Below are 17,181 nucleotides of genomic sequence, written 5' to 3'. Positions count from 1 at the left end.
ATGTGGCGTCCTAAATTGACGGCTTCACTCCGTAAGTTTGAAGCACATACTGAGATTGACACTTCTGAGAGGCAATCAGAGAGCCAATACAGCGAAAGGCGAATTTCGAAAATCAGGCGCCTGGTCGCAGTGTTCGTTATTGAATTTATACGAGTACTCAAAAGTAATGACTAGTATCTATTATCGAAGGAAGAGGTTCTTTCTTTGTGATAATAATATTTGAAGTTGTATAACACGCAACTAAACCTGTGGGCAGTATAAAACCTCTAAATAAGTAGACTGATAGGACTGTAACGGGCGAAGCCTTCTAGCAAAGTATATTCAGCATGAAGATGATTTCGCGAGGAATCTGCGTATCGGTTAAAGTTAGAAATAATTTGTACTATCGAAAAAGGACACCTACAACTTTCCTCAAAGAGGACCTAAAGGTTTGCTGGCCAAACAGGCCGTGGCGATAGTTAACACACCTAGAAATCCTTAGTCCTGAAAGTGTGAGCACGAGAGTTCGTTTCAACTCGGAGAGTTTCGGAATGACATGGATTCACAACGAGCAATACTGGACGGTCAAAAGCGAAGCTAATTGAATGTATTTGTTCCTGAACAAGATCGTACAGCATAATGCGGGATTCGAATCACTTTCTGAAGTGCTTTTGAGCACAAAATCTTAGATCACACTTAATGACGAGCTTCAAAAACGAAACAAAAAACAATGAATAATAATGAGGGCGAGCACTTTTACCTCAACCGAGCTGATTCCTTTGCACACCTCTTCGATTTTTTGAACCCCTTCTTGCTCGCAGAAAACAAACTTCGGGCGGACATCTGAAAACTGGTAATGAATCTCTCCTGAAAGTAGAAAGGTATTTGCCTGTTAGTGAAGACAGCAATAGTGAGAGCTGGCCAATTTAGGCCAGCAGTGGTGTTGGATGAGGAAACGTGAACTGTAAGTAGTGAGAATATATGTCTCCAAGTATGCTGCAACAGTGAACGCTGTCCACATGGGTAGCGAAATTTATTACCGATGTCCTCATCACGGCCCACCCACCACCATTCACTGAGGCACTTGCGGGAGCGGACCTTTCGCGTTGGTTTTCGTAAGTAGCACTAATACTTGAGTATTATTGATGACCGTGCGTTCTGAAGGCCATCTAAGGAAGTTGCGCGTTAATCCAAAATTTTTTATGGTCTTCCAGGTGGCGTTTATGGTTACCACCAAATTATTTCTCTGACGACATCCAGTCTTCTGATTACAAACAGGGAGATGTTGGCAACCTTGGTTTTAAGTTAGATAACGTAACGGAATGTAGACATCAGTTTTCGAAGCCCAAGAAGGAATACGATTGTCTTCCCGCTTATATAGAGATGCCCCCCAAACAACTGCAAGCTCCTACGTTGCCTCGAATATATTTTAATTTGACTGTAATTACAAGCCGGTCAAAGACCCAATTTTTCAAAACCTATCGACAGTGACATTTCTGATGAAAACGTGCACATAAGTAAACAACACGATATCCAACAGGATAGTTAAGCGGGCGAGTTGGTGATACATCACCCAAAAAACAGCGCGAACAAACGGGGAAGACAGGAAGAAACAACAGGTTGTTTCTTCCTGTCTTCCCCATTTGTTCGCGCTGTTTTTTTGGATGAAGAACACGATATCACCAAAAAACTATGACGTGGACTCGTAGAGTCATGAGAGTAAAAAGAAGTGACAACACAGGGTAGCTCGCCGTGCCTGTAGATGGTGCACTCTTGAAAATTTCAGCGCTTCTGCTCGATTAACTCGATATCACGTTTCTCGGTGCCTGCGTTGCTGCACGTTGGTGCAAGACAAGTGGATTTGTCTTCGTTTGTGCCCAGACGAAGACAGGACCACTTGTCGAAACGTTGGCTCGACCTGCGCACTGAGGCTTCCCCGCCCCTTCCCTCTACTCTTGTTCAGTGCCCTTTTATAGCGTGTAAGCCATCTTCTTCGTCTCGTTCTACCTTGACCTCCCTCTGGATTCTATTAAAGCCATGGTCGAACTGTAGTGGCTGGCCTCGTTTCGAATGTGCGCTGCTCAAGATGAATCGTTATTTTACCATCGAAATGGGTCGCATCATGGAATTTTCCTTTCCATCCTACTTCGTTCTGCCCAGGCACACATTTAAGTCAGATTAAAATGTTTACAAGTATGGGGAAAAATTCTCTCTCTTTATGCATCTGCCTCACAATAACAAACTTCCTACTATCTTAACCAGCCAGTCTGATTGCAATATTTTTCTTATATTTGAACGTCTTCCGTTGCCCCTTGTCCGCCTGTGTCTAGTAAGCGAAAAAGAAAAGCAGGGAAGAAGTAAGCAGAATCCACCTCCTTGCTTCATACACACGGAAATGACGGAACAGTGCTCAGACGGGACGGCAGAGGAGACTAAGCTCAAATGTACTACGCCTTCTTTCCCGTTCCGTCTGTTAGTACTGTTCTGTAGCTTCTGTCTCTAATCTAGGAAAATAAAAATATAAATAACTGTATTCTTGTTCAGTTAGGGTGTTTTTTAATGTAAATATTTCTCCTTTTATCACAATATTTTCCCATGTCTGGGAACCTTATATTTATAATGCGAGTTCTGGAGTCTCACTCTACCTCTAGCAGCATGTGGGCTGTACGCTTTGATTTGAAAGGCAGCTTCAGTATTAGATTAAGGTCTTCTTTTTTTTTTTACTTTGACCACTGCCGATTCCCCTCGTAGTTTAAGCAATGCGCAAAAGTTAATTTCTTGCGGTAGTGGTTATCTGCTGTTTCAAAAACCTACGAAGCATAATATAAAATATCGCGTCAACAGAACATGTCAACATATTTTCTCAAAACCAAGAAAAGCAGTACGAGGTGTTCATGAATTTCGCTATGGGTAAATCTAACTGGCAGACAACGTATGCTTTGTTTATGCTTTGCTCGAACTATGCAAACTGATAATTTTGCGAAGTATTTTGCTGCGCTTTATGTTTACAAGATAGTTTTTGAAATGAGGTGTCTGTAGAGTATTGCATTTTTATGCGGTCAATGCAGTTGCAGTAGCACAAAATAGTAGTGGTAGCAGTAGCAAGAGTAAAACTATATTGCTGACCGGTTAATTAAACACAGGCTATTCGGATACAGTGTACTAAAAAGAGCACATAGGAGGAGAAATATTGATAAGCATATTTCCGTCGTCTTCGTGGTAGCTTGAACGGAGAAGAGGAGACATACTGTGACGGAAACGTAGTGACGTAGTGACGTAGTATCCATTCACAAACCTTTGGTGAGGTTAGTTTTGACGAGAGCGGCAGTGCCGCCTGAGAAGAATGTTCCACAAAGGGCTACCACCAGCTCGCAGTTGTTGCCACTATGGAATGCGACCACTTCCCCCGTGTTGAGGCCGAGCCGCTGCAGGCCGGCGGCCACCCGGCGTGAGACGTCCAGCAACTCCCCAAAGGTGTACCTTGAGTTCGACACGGCGTCCACCTGTGGAATAGCATTATGACACCCAAGCAATTATTGGGAAAAACGGAAGCAGCGGCTCTTAGTAGTACGGGATGTCATGTTATAACAAAAAGTGCTTTAAAAATTGACTAAACAAATTAGAAAACGTAGTTAACGTTCGGAGGCCATACATGCATAAAGAGATTTTCACTTCGTTTAGGCGACGCATAATAAGTTAACTCCCCGATTCGAACTTGTCTTACGGATAAGCATGGCTGGGCTTTCGTCTTATACTCCCGTACAAATGTCGTCTATCAGTTCTCGTTTTTCGGGTTCCAACGCATTACAATATTCTGCTCTAGAGTAACGCCATCTCACCTCTCCTCTTCTTACGCCCCTGCTCCTCTTCGCGCTGTTTGACCGTAGCTACCTCTACGATGTGCGCAGCTGGCAGTTTGTTTAGCTCGAGCTTTTGAGCGCGTATTTCTCTCGCAATCTGTTTAGGTTATATTTTGACTGGCTGCCGAAAGTTTAAGGCTCAATGAATTTCAGTAAGGCGTTGCACACTTCCATTATTATATTTCTGAGAGTGTGCCGCACTGCGCGCGACCTCGGAATGTTTTTATCTACAATCTCCGTCTTCGTGCGTCAGTCGCTCATAGGCCGCCGGATAAATTGCACAAAGGCCCCGCCGGGGTGGCGCAGTGGTAAGACGCCCGACTACTGTGCCGGAGTTCCCGGGTTCGAACCCGACCGCGGCGGCTGCGTTTCGATGGAGGCGAAACGAAGAGGCGTCGTGTGCTGTGCGATGTCAGCGCACGTTAAAGATCCCCAGGTGGTCGAAATTACTCCGTAGCCCTCCACTACGGCTCCTCTTTCTCTCTGTCCACTTTCATTCCCACCTTCCTCCCTTCCCTTACGGCGCGGTTCGGGTGTCCACAGAGCAAGTGTGACAGTTACTGCGCCTTTCCCTTCCTGTGAACCAATTTATTATTTATAAGGCCCTCTGCTCTTTAACTGTAGGCTGCGAAATAGAATCATCTGTATGTTGTTATCTTACAGCTGTTACTGAATTGCGAACTGCTGGCGAAGGTGCTGAAGCAGCACAGTGAAGCGCTCTTCTATTCGGGCTCCACTCAATCGTCTGCCGCATGTCGAAGAACCTTAGCAATATCACGTACGTTTTTTTTTTTTTTATCTTCTCAAAGGCGACAGCTTAGTCTACCAAGATTGCGTGCGAGGTATATGCCGCAGATCTTATCAGCGCTTGCACGTGTGACGCGCTAAAGCCAGAAGTAGCAGGCTTACTACCGTTTGACTTACGCAAACGAGGGAAGAGCTGAAACTATCAGTTAAATTTCGGCTTTACCTTTACCACTAAGACAGTCACCTACACACTATGAAGCCTAAAAGCAAGGCACTAGCAATGCGAATAGCTGTCATATAGTCGTCAAAGCGGGTAGTTGTGATTTGGAATGCAGGATAACTGATCGAATTCGCGAGCTGCACGCGATTCAGCTCATGCTTTCGGTCGCTTATAAATACTCAGGAGCAAGTGGTCACATTGAAGATACACCTCACCAGCGGTGGCACTGTTGTTACGTCTCTCGACCACTAAGCCGAGGGATCAGGTTACAATCAGATTAAGGGGGAACCCAAGGCACCCCAATCTCAAGCTTGGAAGGCGAATTCCTCTACTTCGGTTGTTACCGATGAACAAAAGACGATGGAATAGCACCTAGTTTCAATTTTTTTTGCGCCGCAGGTTTGAAGAGTCAGCTGGTCAAGCTGATTGTACGTGAACATGCCGCTGTAGAACCGTGCTCCGTTACGCGTAAAGCTTAACGCAGCATAGTTGGCCCAAATTAATATCCCCGCGAAGTCTTACATGTGTGTTTCTCTTTTGCCCTTTTCTGCGGCCAGAGAGCATTGATTATGTGTTCCTAGGGGAGCAGAATTCTTTGAAGAATGATTGTGCAGCGCACGTTCTTTTGTTCGCGAAATTTACTCAGTTAAATGCGGCAATAAATTCAAAAGATGCAGTGAGTCTAAATACAGCCCAAGGTCAAAGCGCTGAAACACATGAGCGAGTAGTTAAAAGTCACGGGCTTTTGAAGCCTAATCATACACTGGTCAGACGTAAAAATTGCGAATAAACCATGGCATACACGGGGCACATAGCAGTGTGAAACACGAGAGAATTCGAAAGCCGTGTGTGTGCTGCATACAAGACTAGTGATGAGAAAGGATTCTCTGGCCTTGCTCGTAGACCCACAATAACTGTGCTGCGTTTAAGTGAATCCAACCAATTCTATGGAGCCAAACCGCCGTCCGCACCAAAGCTCGGTCGACGAATTGTATTTTGAATATCCTCTTGATGTCACTGCGCTGCACTCAAAAGGGCCGTAACGAAGCATCGCAAACAAGAAGCTTTGCTAGCAGCACCACAAAACAAAAGCGGAATGCAGTAAAACTTGCTGTTCGTGTGCGCCGCGCGTGCTCTTTGGCACCGCGGGAGAGTATGTATACTACAAGAAACGCCACAAGCAAGAAAAAGCGCGCAAAAACATGCGTCGGCTTTCGGCCACTGGGAGGGCCGAAAGCCGTGGAATGGCGCGGGAAAGGATGTAGGCAGCAATCTTCACAAGTTTGAATTACGTTTAGTTTATTTAGGTTATAGCATAGAAACTTGCCGCACATCCTGAACGCCATCTGCTGGCGGCTTGGGTTTTTGTCTTTCTCGGCAACATATACTCTTCTCAAGTCAAGAAAAAATCACTGATAACCACTGATAATCACTGCTCTATTACGAAACAACTCGTCTACTTCAGTTTTAAGAGCTAGAAATATGGTGGTGATGCGGGTGTTGAACCGGTGTCACTTTGTGTGGGCCTCTGGTGCGCTATACCACAGCAATGTGCAGAACCGCACTGTGGTGTATGGTAAACATATGAACGAAATTATAAACTACCCACATGTTATTCGACCTCCGAGATGGCGGCAGCGGGGCGTTCAAAACTTCGCGTCGATGTCCTCCGTCGCGAAAGAGATGTTGCGAAGGGTGTCTATGCAGCGCCTCGTGAAGGAGGTCTTCCACGGGAAAGTCGTGTCACGATGCGCTAATACCGGCGACAACGTTTCAGAACTTTGAGCAACAATTTAAACTCAGCACATTACGTTCGTGACTTTAAACGAACCTTTTAGTCGATTTTCTAGCGTTGTGTTTTGTTTTGAGTTAATATTTGTCTTTTAGAAACACAACCCGAAAAGTGGCGTCTGTGGCTCGATGCGGACGCGTCGCTTACTTCTTGCCGTGACCCCATTTGCGTGTAGTGCGGCATGCACTGGTTTCAAGCTACAGCACGTGCACATGACTTCCGATTCTGGGCTTCTTCTAGGGGAAATTAACGAGGAAGCATGCTTCATGACAAAAGGGAGGCTTTTAGAGAACTACCTTAAACGCTCGTCGTCACGACAGTCATTTTGAAGAAAACAAAAAAGTTTATATGAATTATTATTTTAATAATTAATAATTAATTTATAGGATGCTGCAGGCCTTGGTGCGGCACAGGCAGGAGGCGCATACAAAGAGATCCCAACGACATTAACGGCCGCTAGAAGAATGGATAAAATTAATAGTGTACACAATACCGCTCCAGTCAATCAGTTCCGAAAACAATACATAGAACACTCGTTGTTGATAGAGATCAAGTTTTTGATTTATTTTTCTGCTTAGGGACACAAAATTTCGCTCACGCAGCAGCGTTAGCGTTTTCAAGGCGCACAAGGCAAGCATGACTTTTTGACTGCAGTGTTCCAAAGACGCTCAAGTAAGTTTTCTATTGCCTTCCGTCGTAGTTTAAGCACAATGACGTCAAGTTTCTGTGCGGTGACATCGTCCACTGAGCCCCCTGTCACGTTCCGCGGGTGAAATTTTTGCAAAAGCAGGCTGAATTCAGTCGGTTTCGGAGCTCGGTTCATCACATTGTTGCTTCCCCATTGCACCTCCCTCGGCACATTTCGTCCCAGTGCTTCCAGTCCGTTGCCCCAGCCGTGCAAGTTGCGTTTTCCACGAGGACTATGTTGAACGTATAGCAATAGAGTTCGAACAGTGGGCTGGTGTAGGCAGCTCCTTTATTAGTCATCGATTTTCGGGAGGTCCTGAAAGTGGGAACGACATTATGGCCCGACCACACGCAAACTTCGTAAAGCGGTTTGGTTGGTGGTTTGTAGGGTTTACCGTCCCAAAGCGACCCAGGCTATGGGAGACGCAAACTTCGTAAAGCGTCCAATGCGAAAATGGCGTGTGCCTTGCTGTTCAAGTGGTACGTAAGAATAAAAATCGAGGCTGTGTCACTTCCGCCATGCGGTGCGACTTGCCGCTTTTTTATCAGACGGAAGTTCGCTAGAAACATTTTAAGCAGCACTACCCGTGGTTTTCATTTACTGGCGCATTCTTGAATGTCAATACCTGCATTCGAGTAAGGTTGTGTCAACTCCGAAGGGACTTACAGCATCTTGGCATATCACCTCGCGACCTGCTAAATTGCCGCTCGTGGCACTACTCATAGAAGGTGCTCTTCGTCGTTCTTGCAAGCTGTCGTGAAATGCCTGCCTTCGAACGGGATCCAAGCTTTTCTAATGCGATGCACTTCCTTCGGCTTCGACGACCCCTTTAGGGAGTCGAGGAACGACTGCAACGTTGAGTCTGTCTTCCGTGCTAGTTTTAAGCAGTCTTCGTCGGTGATATCTGCCATGATGACATTCATGGCGCTTACAACGTGGAAATATTCAGCTTTTCGACGCAGAATCGCCGCTGAGGGCGTCGACATGGCTGATTTTAGATTCTCCTCAGTGCTCTACTTCAAAAGTATATTACTGCCGTTTCAGATACGACCTGCCGACACGGGGCAGCAGATATCTCTTAGACAGGGGTAATCCTAAAACAGTTGCAATCGGGAACAACCAGTAACTGTCCCGCACAGTACTTGACGAGGCTTCCAAATTCTAGACACAACAGCCAACGTCTCAAGTCCCTTCGAATGGCATAGCTCTTCGTCGCGTGTGGGGCTACGGCTGATACATATCGAGATGGATGACGACGCCCAGATGCTCTGAAAATAACACACCTCCAGGGCCGACTTTGCAAGCGTCGATGTGTAATTTAATGTTGCTCAACGTGCGTCACGTGCCAGCACTAATTTCCTCAATCAAAACTTTTTAGAACCCTGAATGTCAACTCTTAATCATTGTTCTAAATATAGTTCTCCTCCTTGCAAAGGATGGCGGTAAGGGGCTTTGTTAGTGCGATGTATACAGCCTGAAAGGGCTGGAAATAGCTACAAAGGCAGAGGAAACGTTGGAGCTCAGGGACGTTTTTTGTTGTTGAATTAGTGACAGCTTTCAACTTGCGGCTTTGGGGTTGATGACTGATGCCAAAGTCTTGCCTGCTGATTTTATCATAATTGTATCTTAGAAGAAAGGGGACTTTTAATCGTAAATCTAGGACAGCAGACATCATAACTTAAAATACCTGTTCTAAACTGCCTAATTCTTTCTCTAACGAGGCCGATAGAATCAACAGGTCACCAACGTGAGCAAGTACTTTCCTGTTTCTGAGAAAGCCGAAGACGGTGATTATCATATGCTGGAATACGCCCGATGCTTGACAACTCCAAATGGCTTGCGGGCTAATTTGTAGAGACCATCTAGAGGGACAGATGTCACCGCCTTCTCTCGGCTCTTTTCGTCAATTGGCCCCTGACAATAGCCGTGCACAGGTTCCAGGCATGTGTAACACCGTTTCTCGAACGGTTTTTCGAGTACGCCGCTAATGACAGGGAATGGATACCCGTAGATATTTGGTTACTGACAGCTCGGAAGTTGTTCGGAGCCACTTATCGCTGTTCCTTTTTCGAGACAAGTATGATATAGGGCTGACATATGCATAGCTTGAGTCTGGTTTTGTGCCAGTAAAGAAATTTTGATGCAGTAAGGTTTATTTACCTATACCTAAATACGCAGAATACCGCTTGAAAAACGGCGTTTCCATGCAGCACAATGTAAGCAAGTCTTTTCGAAGGCGATATTCGAACGTCACCGTCTGCTCTCCACCGAATGTCGAAGGGTAGCCGGACCAAACAAAAGAATGCTGTCTTGATGCGGACGCAGTCACTGCTCTTTCAAGGGGGGGAGGGAGCACTGTCTACGCCGACAGTAAAATGTGCCTCAGTGATTGAGGTTTAGAGTGGCTTTAACGCCTTCTAGGATAAAAGGAACCACCTCTTTCGACAACTTTTTTAGATCAATCAAGTCTTCGAGGAACCTCATTTTGCCGAACTGAACTAGTACTTAAGTCGGTTCAAAGGAGATAACAAAAAAGTCAAGTCTGGGTGCGAAGCAAGAGTAAATAATATAAGCGAACACGCTCATATTGATCAGGAGGAATTTTTCCTACTATGATTTTGCGGTCAACGGGAAACGGGGACACCCGCCCAGCTGGCACACGGCACAGTTTCTCCCGCTTTCCGAGTAAAGAACTTATTGATCGAGCACGTCATGCTTGTTACTGAGCACTTAGTCGTTATCTGTCCCCCGAATGTGTGACCTGTGCATTCACCTCGTGAGAGGCCATGGTCACCCCGTGACACATGGTATCTTGGCTTGTAGGTTAAACATACTTCTTGCTTATTTCTCCTTAGGCGATCCATCAAAATAGTCTAGAGACGAGCAGATGCTTTAAATTGGCCTCCAGTGAGTTCTTGTTTCTGACTGCGAGCCAGATCAGTACACGTCGGTAGTACCTGCCTAGGTTACATCGATGTGCAAACCTGAGGATGTTCTATGGATGGTTGATTCCGTGACGTAGGATCCGGCCATCAGGTGATTTGTGTTAGCTGGGACTGAAGCGATAGAGATGTGTTCCCCAGCAGTGCGGCCTGGATAATAGGTTGGACTATCTGCAGGAAGGCGACGCAGCGGATCAGATTGGAGATTGCGCTTCCAAGGTGTTCCAGTCAGTGTCTTTGAAGTAGGGGGCGCCACCAACTTTTTCCCTTTCTGGGGTAAAACTTAGCGCTATGATGCACTACGTTGTGGAAATACCTGCCCGGTATTTTATTTTATTTTATTCATTTATTCCTCAAGAACAGCTGCACATGACTTTGGAATCGCAGATAGGTGGCGTTAGTTGGGTGGAGGATGCTGAAGCAGGTTATTTTTGTAGTCCGTGTCCTCCTAGAGCTTTGTTCGCCGGTCTCCAGTGACTGGGTTGCGGTCACATAATAGGGCACCATTTCTTCGCATCACTATCAAGACAATGGGAGGCCTATACCTAACCTTAACATCCATGTCCTAGAAGTGTAACGATACAGCTCGTTTGTAATAGGTCATTTAGTCAGTTACCAATTTTTCAGATGTTCGTTGAATATAGGTTGGGTGAGCGATTGACTCGTTTCAAAGCGCTTCATGATAACGTCACTAGCGCCTTTTTATATTTATGCATTTTTGAGATAGGGCATATTATATGCAAAGTGAGGTTACTGATGCCATGAAACCTTCCCCACTCGCAAAGAATTGAATGTTCCTCAGCGTCGGAATTAAAATCAGAATGAGCAGCTCTCGATGAGCAGTAAAAACAAATTTCGTGTGGTAATAAAATTTTGTGTATAAGAAGACAGACATATATGTCATGAAATACCGAACACATCAGACAGACCAATAGTAGTGAGGCACCTTCGGAGACAAAGGTAAATTACAGCATCACGCTGGTGGCTTGACCCCTATCGCTCTAAACATCTTCAAGTTCCAATTAAATAACGTTAGTCAGCAGTTTAAAAATTGTTTGTCCTCGCCAATTGAGAGCAAAAATTATTAAAAACAATTATTTATCTTCAATTTGAACTTAATCGACAATCGACAGGTCACAATCCGTTTTTGTAACCCGTGGAATGAGCGCAGAAAGCTGAAATGTCTGAAGGCTAGCTCGAATTCTTGATGTTCGTGAAGGATAAAATAAAAGGCCACTTCCGGCGGCCGCGTGAGGGTGGGTGGGGAAACGAGGCGTTGCATTACCTTTTCCTAAGTAGGCCATTAAACCGTCATTGTGTCCACCGTTTGAAACACTAAGAAGCTAAATTCGTGACTTGGTGACCACCGCCGCTTTTTTATATATATTGTTACGGTACGCAGTGAAAGAGACGATGACGAAGTGCTGGGCTAGTGGAGAAAGACGACGCTGCAGCTACGTCTGGTTCTCCTGTGAGTGTGTCCCTGACGGTGAACTGTTGCGGCTACGACGTACCATCGCCTCCTAACATCTCGACGTGCCTCGTAACATCTTGGTGGAGGTGCTGGGTACGTCGTAGCCGCAACAGTTCACCGTCAGGGACACACTCACAGGAGAACCAGACCTGCAGCGTCGTCTTTCTCCACTAGCCCAGCACTTCGTCATCGTCTCTTTCACTGCGTACCGTAACAATATATTCGCAGGAGACGCACTGGGTACAGCACATGCTTTTCGTGCACTTGGATCAGTGCACATGTATTCCTTTGACTTGCGCCAGAAACTGAAACTCCAACAGGTCATTCTTGCTGAAAACTGCAAACACGTACGCTGCGCTGAAATAACTGAAACTCCGCGGTAAAATTATCAGTAAATAAATAAAGTATATATTGCCACGAAGCCTTCAAAACTGTATTTGTTGATTTTTAACAGCCACCGGCATGCGGCCTTATCACTCTGAGTCTGGATCGCGTATCAGTTCTGTATTCTTTGTTAATGCTCGATGTCGCGAGTCGCACCGTTATCAGTTTCGTTGTAGCGCAAGATGCACCGAGATCAGTCTCGAAGATTCCGGCCACTCGTGTGTCTTACTTCAATGTCCCAGCTTGTGCTTGTAGCAGTTGCGGCGTTATGTAGATTGTTCTGAGCAGCCATTAAATTGAGCGTTGACGAGTGCGACGGGCATTTTGTGTTCGACGATCGACGAGCACGCTTTTTTTTTTTGCTATCGCTGCCGCCGAGTTGCTTAGTTCTTTTGCGGGCGCAACTCAGCCCAATAAAGAGTTAATTTCGGTACCATCAAGCCTGTGTCTTCTTTTGGTGTCAACGGCCTTGTCACCACTACGTGACAATATTATTCAGCCATTTTTAGGCTGGAAAAGTCGAAGAAGCAGACGTTGAAAAAAAAGATAACACATTGTGCTGTACCTCTTGTGGATTGAGTTTATTAAACCTTTAATGGCTCGTTCACACTTGAGCATTCGGCGGCGAGAGCCCGCGATTTCCGCCGCCGCGGGAGAGAATCCGCCGGAAATCGCGGCGGAAAGCCGAATCGGTCCGGGACCGATTCTCGCCGCCGGATTTTTTTCCGCCGAATCCCATCAGCCAATAGGAAGGCGAGGAAGGTTTGAGCGGTGTCGCTCGGTGCAGCCACGGCCGGTCTCGAGGGAGAGCGCGCGAAGCACTCTCTCCCTCGAGACCGGCCGTGGTGCAGCATGGCCAGCGTCAACGAAAACAGATCGACCCGCAGCTCACGAGCGCGCGTGCGAAAACGCGCGAAAAGGACAGCTTTGATGGGCTGTCGTCAGATGGCGCCAACATCGATATCGCGTCGGCGACGACGTGTTTGCTGTGAAGTGAGAACGAATGAGCCTGTCGGCGGCGGCGGATTTCGCTCGCTCTCGCCGCCGAGTTCTCTCGTGTGAACGAGGCATAACTGTTTTGAAAAACAAAATATCCTGAGCGTATCGTTAATGATTTAACATCAGAAGGAAAAAGACACCGTCAAAGTCCAGACACGTGAAATTTATCATACACATAATATCTGACACTTATTTTAGCTATGAGTCTCCACAGAACGCGTTACTGTTCCAGATACCACACTAGAACGGATTACTGCGTGCTTTAGAATCAATTTGTACAATAAAGATAAAATAAGAACAGCTCTCAAACAACTCCTCTTTTCGGACGAAAGCAAAAATTCTTCCATATAAATTTGCTTATATATTACCAACTGCTAACTCTTGGGTCCTAGCAGAGACGCATAGGTGCTCGCAAACAATTGCGAACGACAAAGAACAACAAAAAGGAAGCGATATAAATTCGTACAGTTTTAGCCAGACTGCATAGCCACCTGTAAAACATTGCTTCATCCTGACATTATACGAGGGGAAAAAGAAAACTTTACAAATATCAGTTAGAGCATAATAGGATGTCATTGAGTAAGAATGATAGTGTTTTGTGCGGCATGTTATTTCAGGCGATATGTAAGCGAACTGGTTTATTGCAGCTTGTTACTAGTCAATAAAGAAATGAATGCAAAGCTCAGCTGTTCTCAGCGCGATAAAAATGGGGGAAGGCTATTTACTGTCATCGTTTGAGAGGGCGAGACAAGCCCGGGGTATGTGATATATATAAACCCAACTGTTTTTCTTTTTGTCTTTCAATGCGGATACTATTAGACTTCGTTTGAGGGTCCAATTCTAAGCATGCACACTCTAGCTTCGTTCTAATAAATGAGAAGTAAGCGAGTAATTTTACGGAAGAACGGTCGTATTTGAGTATGTCTCAGAAAACAAAGTTTGCGGAAAGAAGAGCAGACTGGATTATTGTACAAGTTCCACGACAATGTAGGAATTAATAACACTCAATTATTTGTGGTTGCTGGCTTCGCGAAGCGGTGAAGTACCTAGGGAGTAAGAAAAAATAAGCAGTGTTTTTCTTTTAGTAATACGCAGGAATACTGAATTGAAAGGGTTTATAATCATTCCCCATTCACTGCACAGTACTTCAGTATGCTGTTTAGATCTGCGTGAAGAAGGATAAGATCAAGGGGAGTTTTCCAATCTCTATAGAAAATACAATCCTCGGCAAACAGTTTGATTTGCACACCCAGACTTTCAACGCACACGATGTCATTGATGTATATTAGGAATAGCAAGGGACCTATAATACTACCTTAGAGCACCCCTGACGCTACTTGGAGTGGCTGAGCTGTGCTCGTCAGTTTGTTTATTTATTTACATTCATTTATTGATTACTTATTTATTGATACTGTAAGCCAATTTAACGTACCGTGCTCGTTTAGTAAGGCAAGAAATGGCCCATTTTACAAAAGTGTCAGTTATAGCAATCTTCTTAACCTTGAATTTTAACATGACGTGTGGCACCTCGTGAAATGCTTCGGCAAAATCTAAAAATATCACATCTATTACACCATTACTGTCGAGGAATAATGCAAAATTACGAATACAGATAAAGAACGAATTACAGATAAGATTTGTGTTGAAGCGGAATAATGCTTTCTGAAGCCATTCTGACACTGTGAGCAAATGGTTTTCAGCCAAGAATTCATTGATGAAGTTTGTCACAACGCACTCCAAGAGTTTTCGACACTGAGATGTTGATGAAATGAGGCGACAATTTTGTAGTACTTTTCAAAATATTGTCTCGTCAGATACAATGTAACATCTCGGCAGATAATATAATATAATAATATACCACAAGAGCCCAAGAGATAAGGAATAAGTTATCAAATAGAGGGCACAAGCGCGTTAATCGAAAAGAAAGCTCAGCTTACCAGCGCCGTTTGATTTTGATGTTTCAGGCAGACATCAGCAAAGAATTCCGCAAAATTGACGTCGGGTATGATGGAGCTTGGTATAGAAGACTTAACAACGTTATTTTCAATAATTACGGACATAATGCTGCCCAATGCTGGTTTGTACTCTTTCACTGTTTTCCTTCCTTGAAGTCTTCTGAAAAACAAAATCCATAGGAAACGTAAGCTTTATCCAACAAATGATTCTTGCAACATATTAAACCTTTTCATGAAACTAACGAGGCTAACCACGTTATGTGCTGGTCACAGGAAGTCAGTAGCAGTAACCTGCGAGCAATACGAATCTACGAATCCTTCTCGCACACACGTTAAATATACAGTAGACATATTCTGGTGAACCAGTGGGGTGAATGTTCGCGGCTGCCAGTATTCGGGGGCGAAATAAGAGAGAAACCATTTACCCTGCAAGGATTGTTAAGATTAAATACGCTCATGGGGTGCCATGACGAAATACAGCCAGCATAGGCCGAGTTGCAGGTCTATGACGTCATGCGCACTTCGTTGAACTCTTGCCCGGTGAAATGTACTTGAGCTCATGGAAGAAATTATTGCTTCCACAGAGCCACTGCAGATCAACACGAATAATTTTTTACGCAGATGTTACACATTGTACCATAATGCAAAAGCTTAGTAAAGTAAATTGTTTTGCCATACGGCTCTCATAACTATAACGAACCTGACGATCGCGTGTATTGCGGCAGTTGTGCCCGAAGTTCGTACTAAGCGGCGATGTTACAGGCAAAAAGTTGGTGTCAGAAAAAAAAATGGCGTTTATTGCTTTAAGCGGTTCGTTGACCGCGTTTTTCAATTCGAGGTAAATCCTACTAAGCCGCTTAACCGTTTTTAAGGTCGACCATATGCTTCTCACCATTTCTGCGAGAGAACTACTTCAGAGACACAGTGAGCGTATGCGGCGTTTGCTTCCACTGGCAGAGGGCCTGCAGCCTTGGCTTGAAAGCTCCATTAAGTTATAAAGATCCAGCGAAGAGGCTACCGTAATGCATTTCCACGCAGAACACTGAGTTTGAGAGGCATTTGTTTTGCTCAGGTACATTGGTCTCACGTTAAGAGGAAACTGAAGAGCAAAATAAAGTCTACTTGTGTAGGTATAATACCAGCTCCTAACCAGAAAAACACCGATATTACTGAAAACAAAGAAAGCTACTATAAGGCACAAAAGAACAAGTACAGAAATACAGGTGCATACTCATAAATACATGTCACGTGATGCACAATGGATCCCGAAGACTGTTTAATCATCAGTATGGTTGAATGCTTGAATTGTTAAGTAAGGTTTATCTCGAAACTGCACGCGGAATGTTTTTCACGCAAGATGGCAAAAAAAGAGCCTAATTGTCAGAAGGCAAAGAAAATCTACGCTTGGAGGAACCAAAACGACCGATTTCGGTGTGTTTTGGTTCTTCGCAACCATAGCTAAGCACTTGGTATTCCCGGGTGGCTTCGTTTTGGACGCGCCTCGGTTTACAAGCACAGAACAGCGAGGGAAGTCTAAGTTCTCCTCTAGCGAAGTTCATGCCTCGGGAAGCGCGTGCGTATTAAAAAATCTGGTGTCAAATTTACACGGATCGCATTAATGGGTTTACTGTGCACGACAAACTTGCAGAAAACCGGACGGAGCTTTCTTACAGGCTCTCACTTTGTATTACTTGCTGGTTCTGGTTGCTGGGCGAGAAAGGGAAGGATCAAAAAAAGAGTTTTAAGATTTGAAACGACAGGAATAGTAAATAGAAAACTGAATCAAAAGCAGAAACATTCACAGAAGAGGATGTGAACCTCGTCCATTCAGACTTTAGTTTGAATACTTAGCAATGCGCCATGCCAACCGCTACAAAGATTGATTTATTATTGCTTGCTGGTCGTAACTGCACTTTTTTACCACACATTTTCTTGAAGTTTTGGACTGACATCGTCATTAAACAATCACCCCCTAGGTGTGCTGAATCTTTTGGCCGTCTGGCTGGCCCTGCAGATTGTGGCATAGCTTTTTATTTGCTTACTTTTACTTTATTATTTTGCTTCACGCATACACTGCGGAGCAATGACACGGCCAACCATAAACTAAGCCATTTAACACTCAAGGAAGCGTTGAACTGAGA

The 17,181-nt window shown here is 44.7% G+C and overlaps 1 protein-coding gene across 1 annotated transcript in view; it reads right to left on the bottom strand.

Moving 5' to 3' along the window:
- The window catches only part of LOC146184793 (luciferin 4-monooxygenase-like), an 84,708-nt gene that overhangs the window by 36,972 nt on the left and 30,555 nt on the right, over positions 1-17,181 (bottom strand). The window contains exons 2-4 of the mRNA XM_084608840.1: positions 15,023-15,200; positions 3,275-3,482; positions 740-846 (exon numbers count right to left, since the gene is read on the bottom strand). Coding sequence (XP_084464966.1) covers positions 740-846; positions 3,275-3,482; positions 15,023-15,145 — 438 coding nt within the window. The 5' untranslated portion in view covers positions 15,146-15,200. The remainder of the gene's footprint in view (positions 1-739; positions 847-3,274; positions 3,483-15,022; positions 15,201-17,181) is intronic.

The sequence above is a fragment of the Amblyomma maculatum genome, chromosome 7 (assembly GCF_055883805.1).
Source record: "Amblyomma maculatum isolate TAMU_Amacu chromosome 7, ASM5588380v1, whole genome shotgun sequence".
Classification (NCBI taxonomy): domain Eukaryota; kingdom Metazoa; phylum Arthropoda; class Arachnida; order Ixodida; family Ixodidae; genus Amblyomma; species Amblyomma maculatum.
This window is presented reverse-complemented; position numbering and strand designations above follow the sequence as displayed.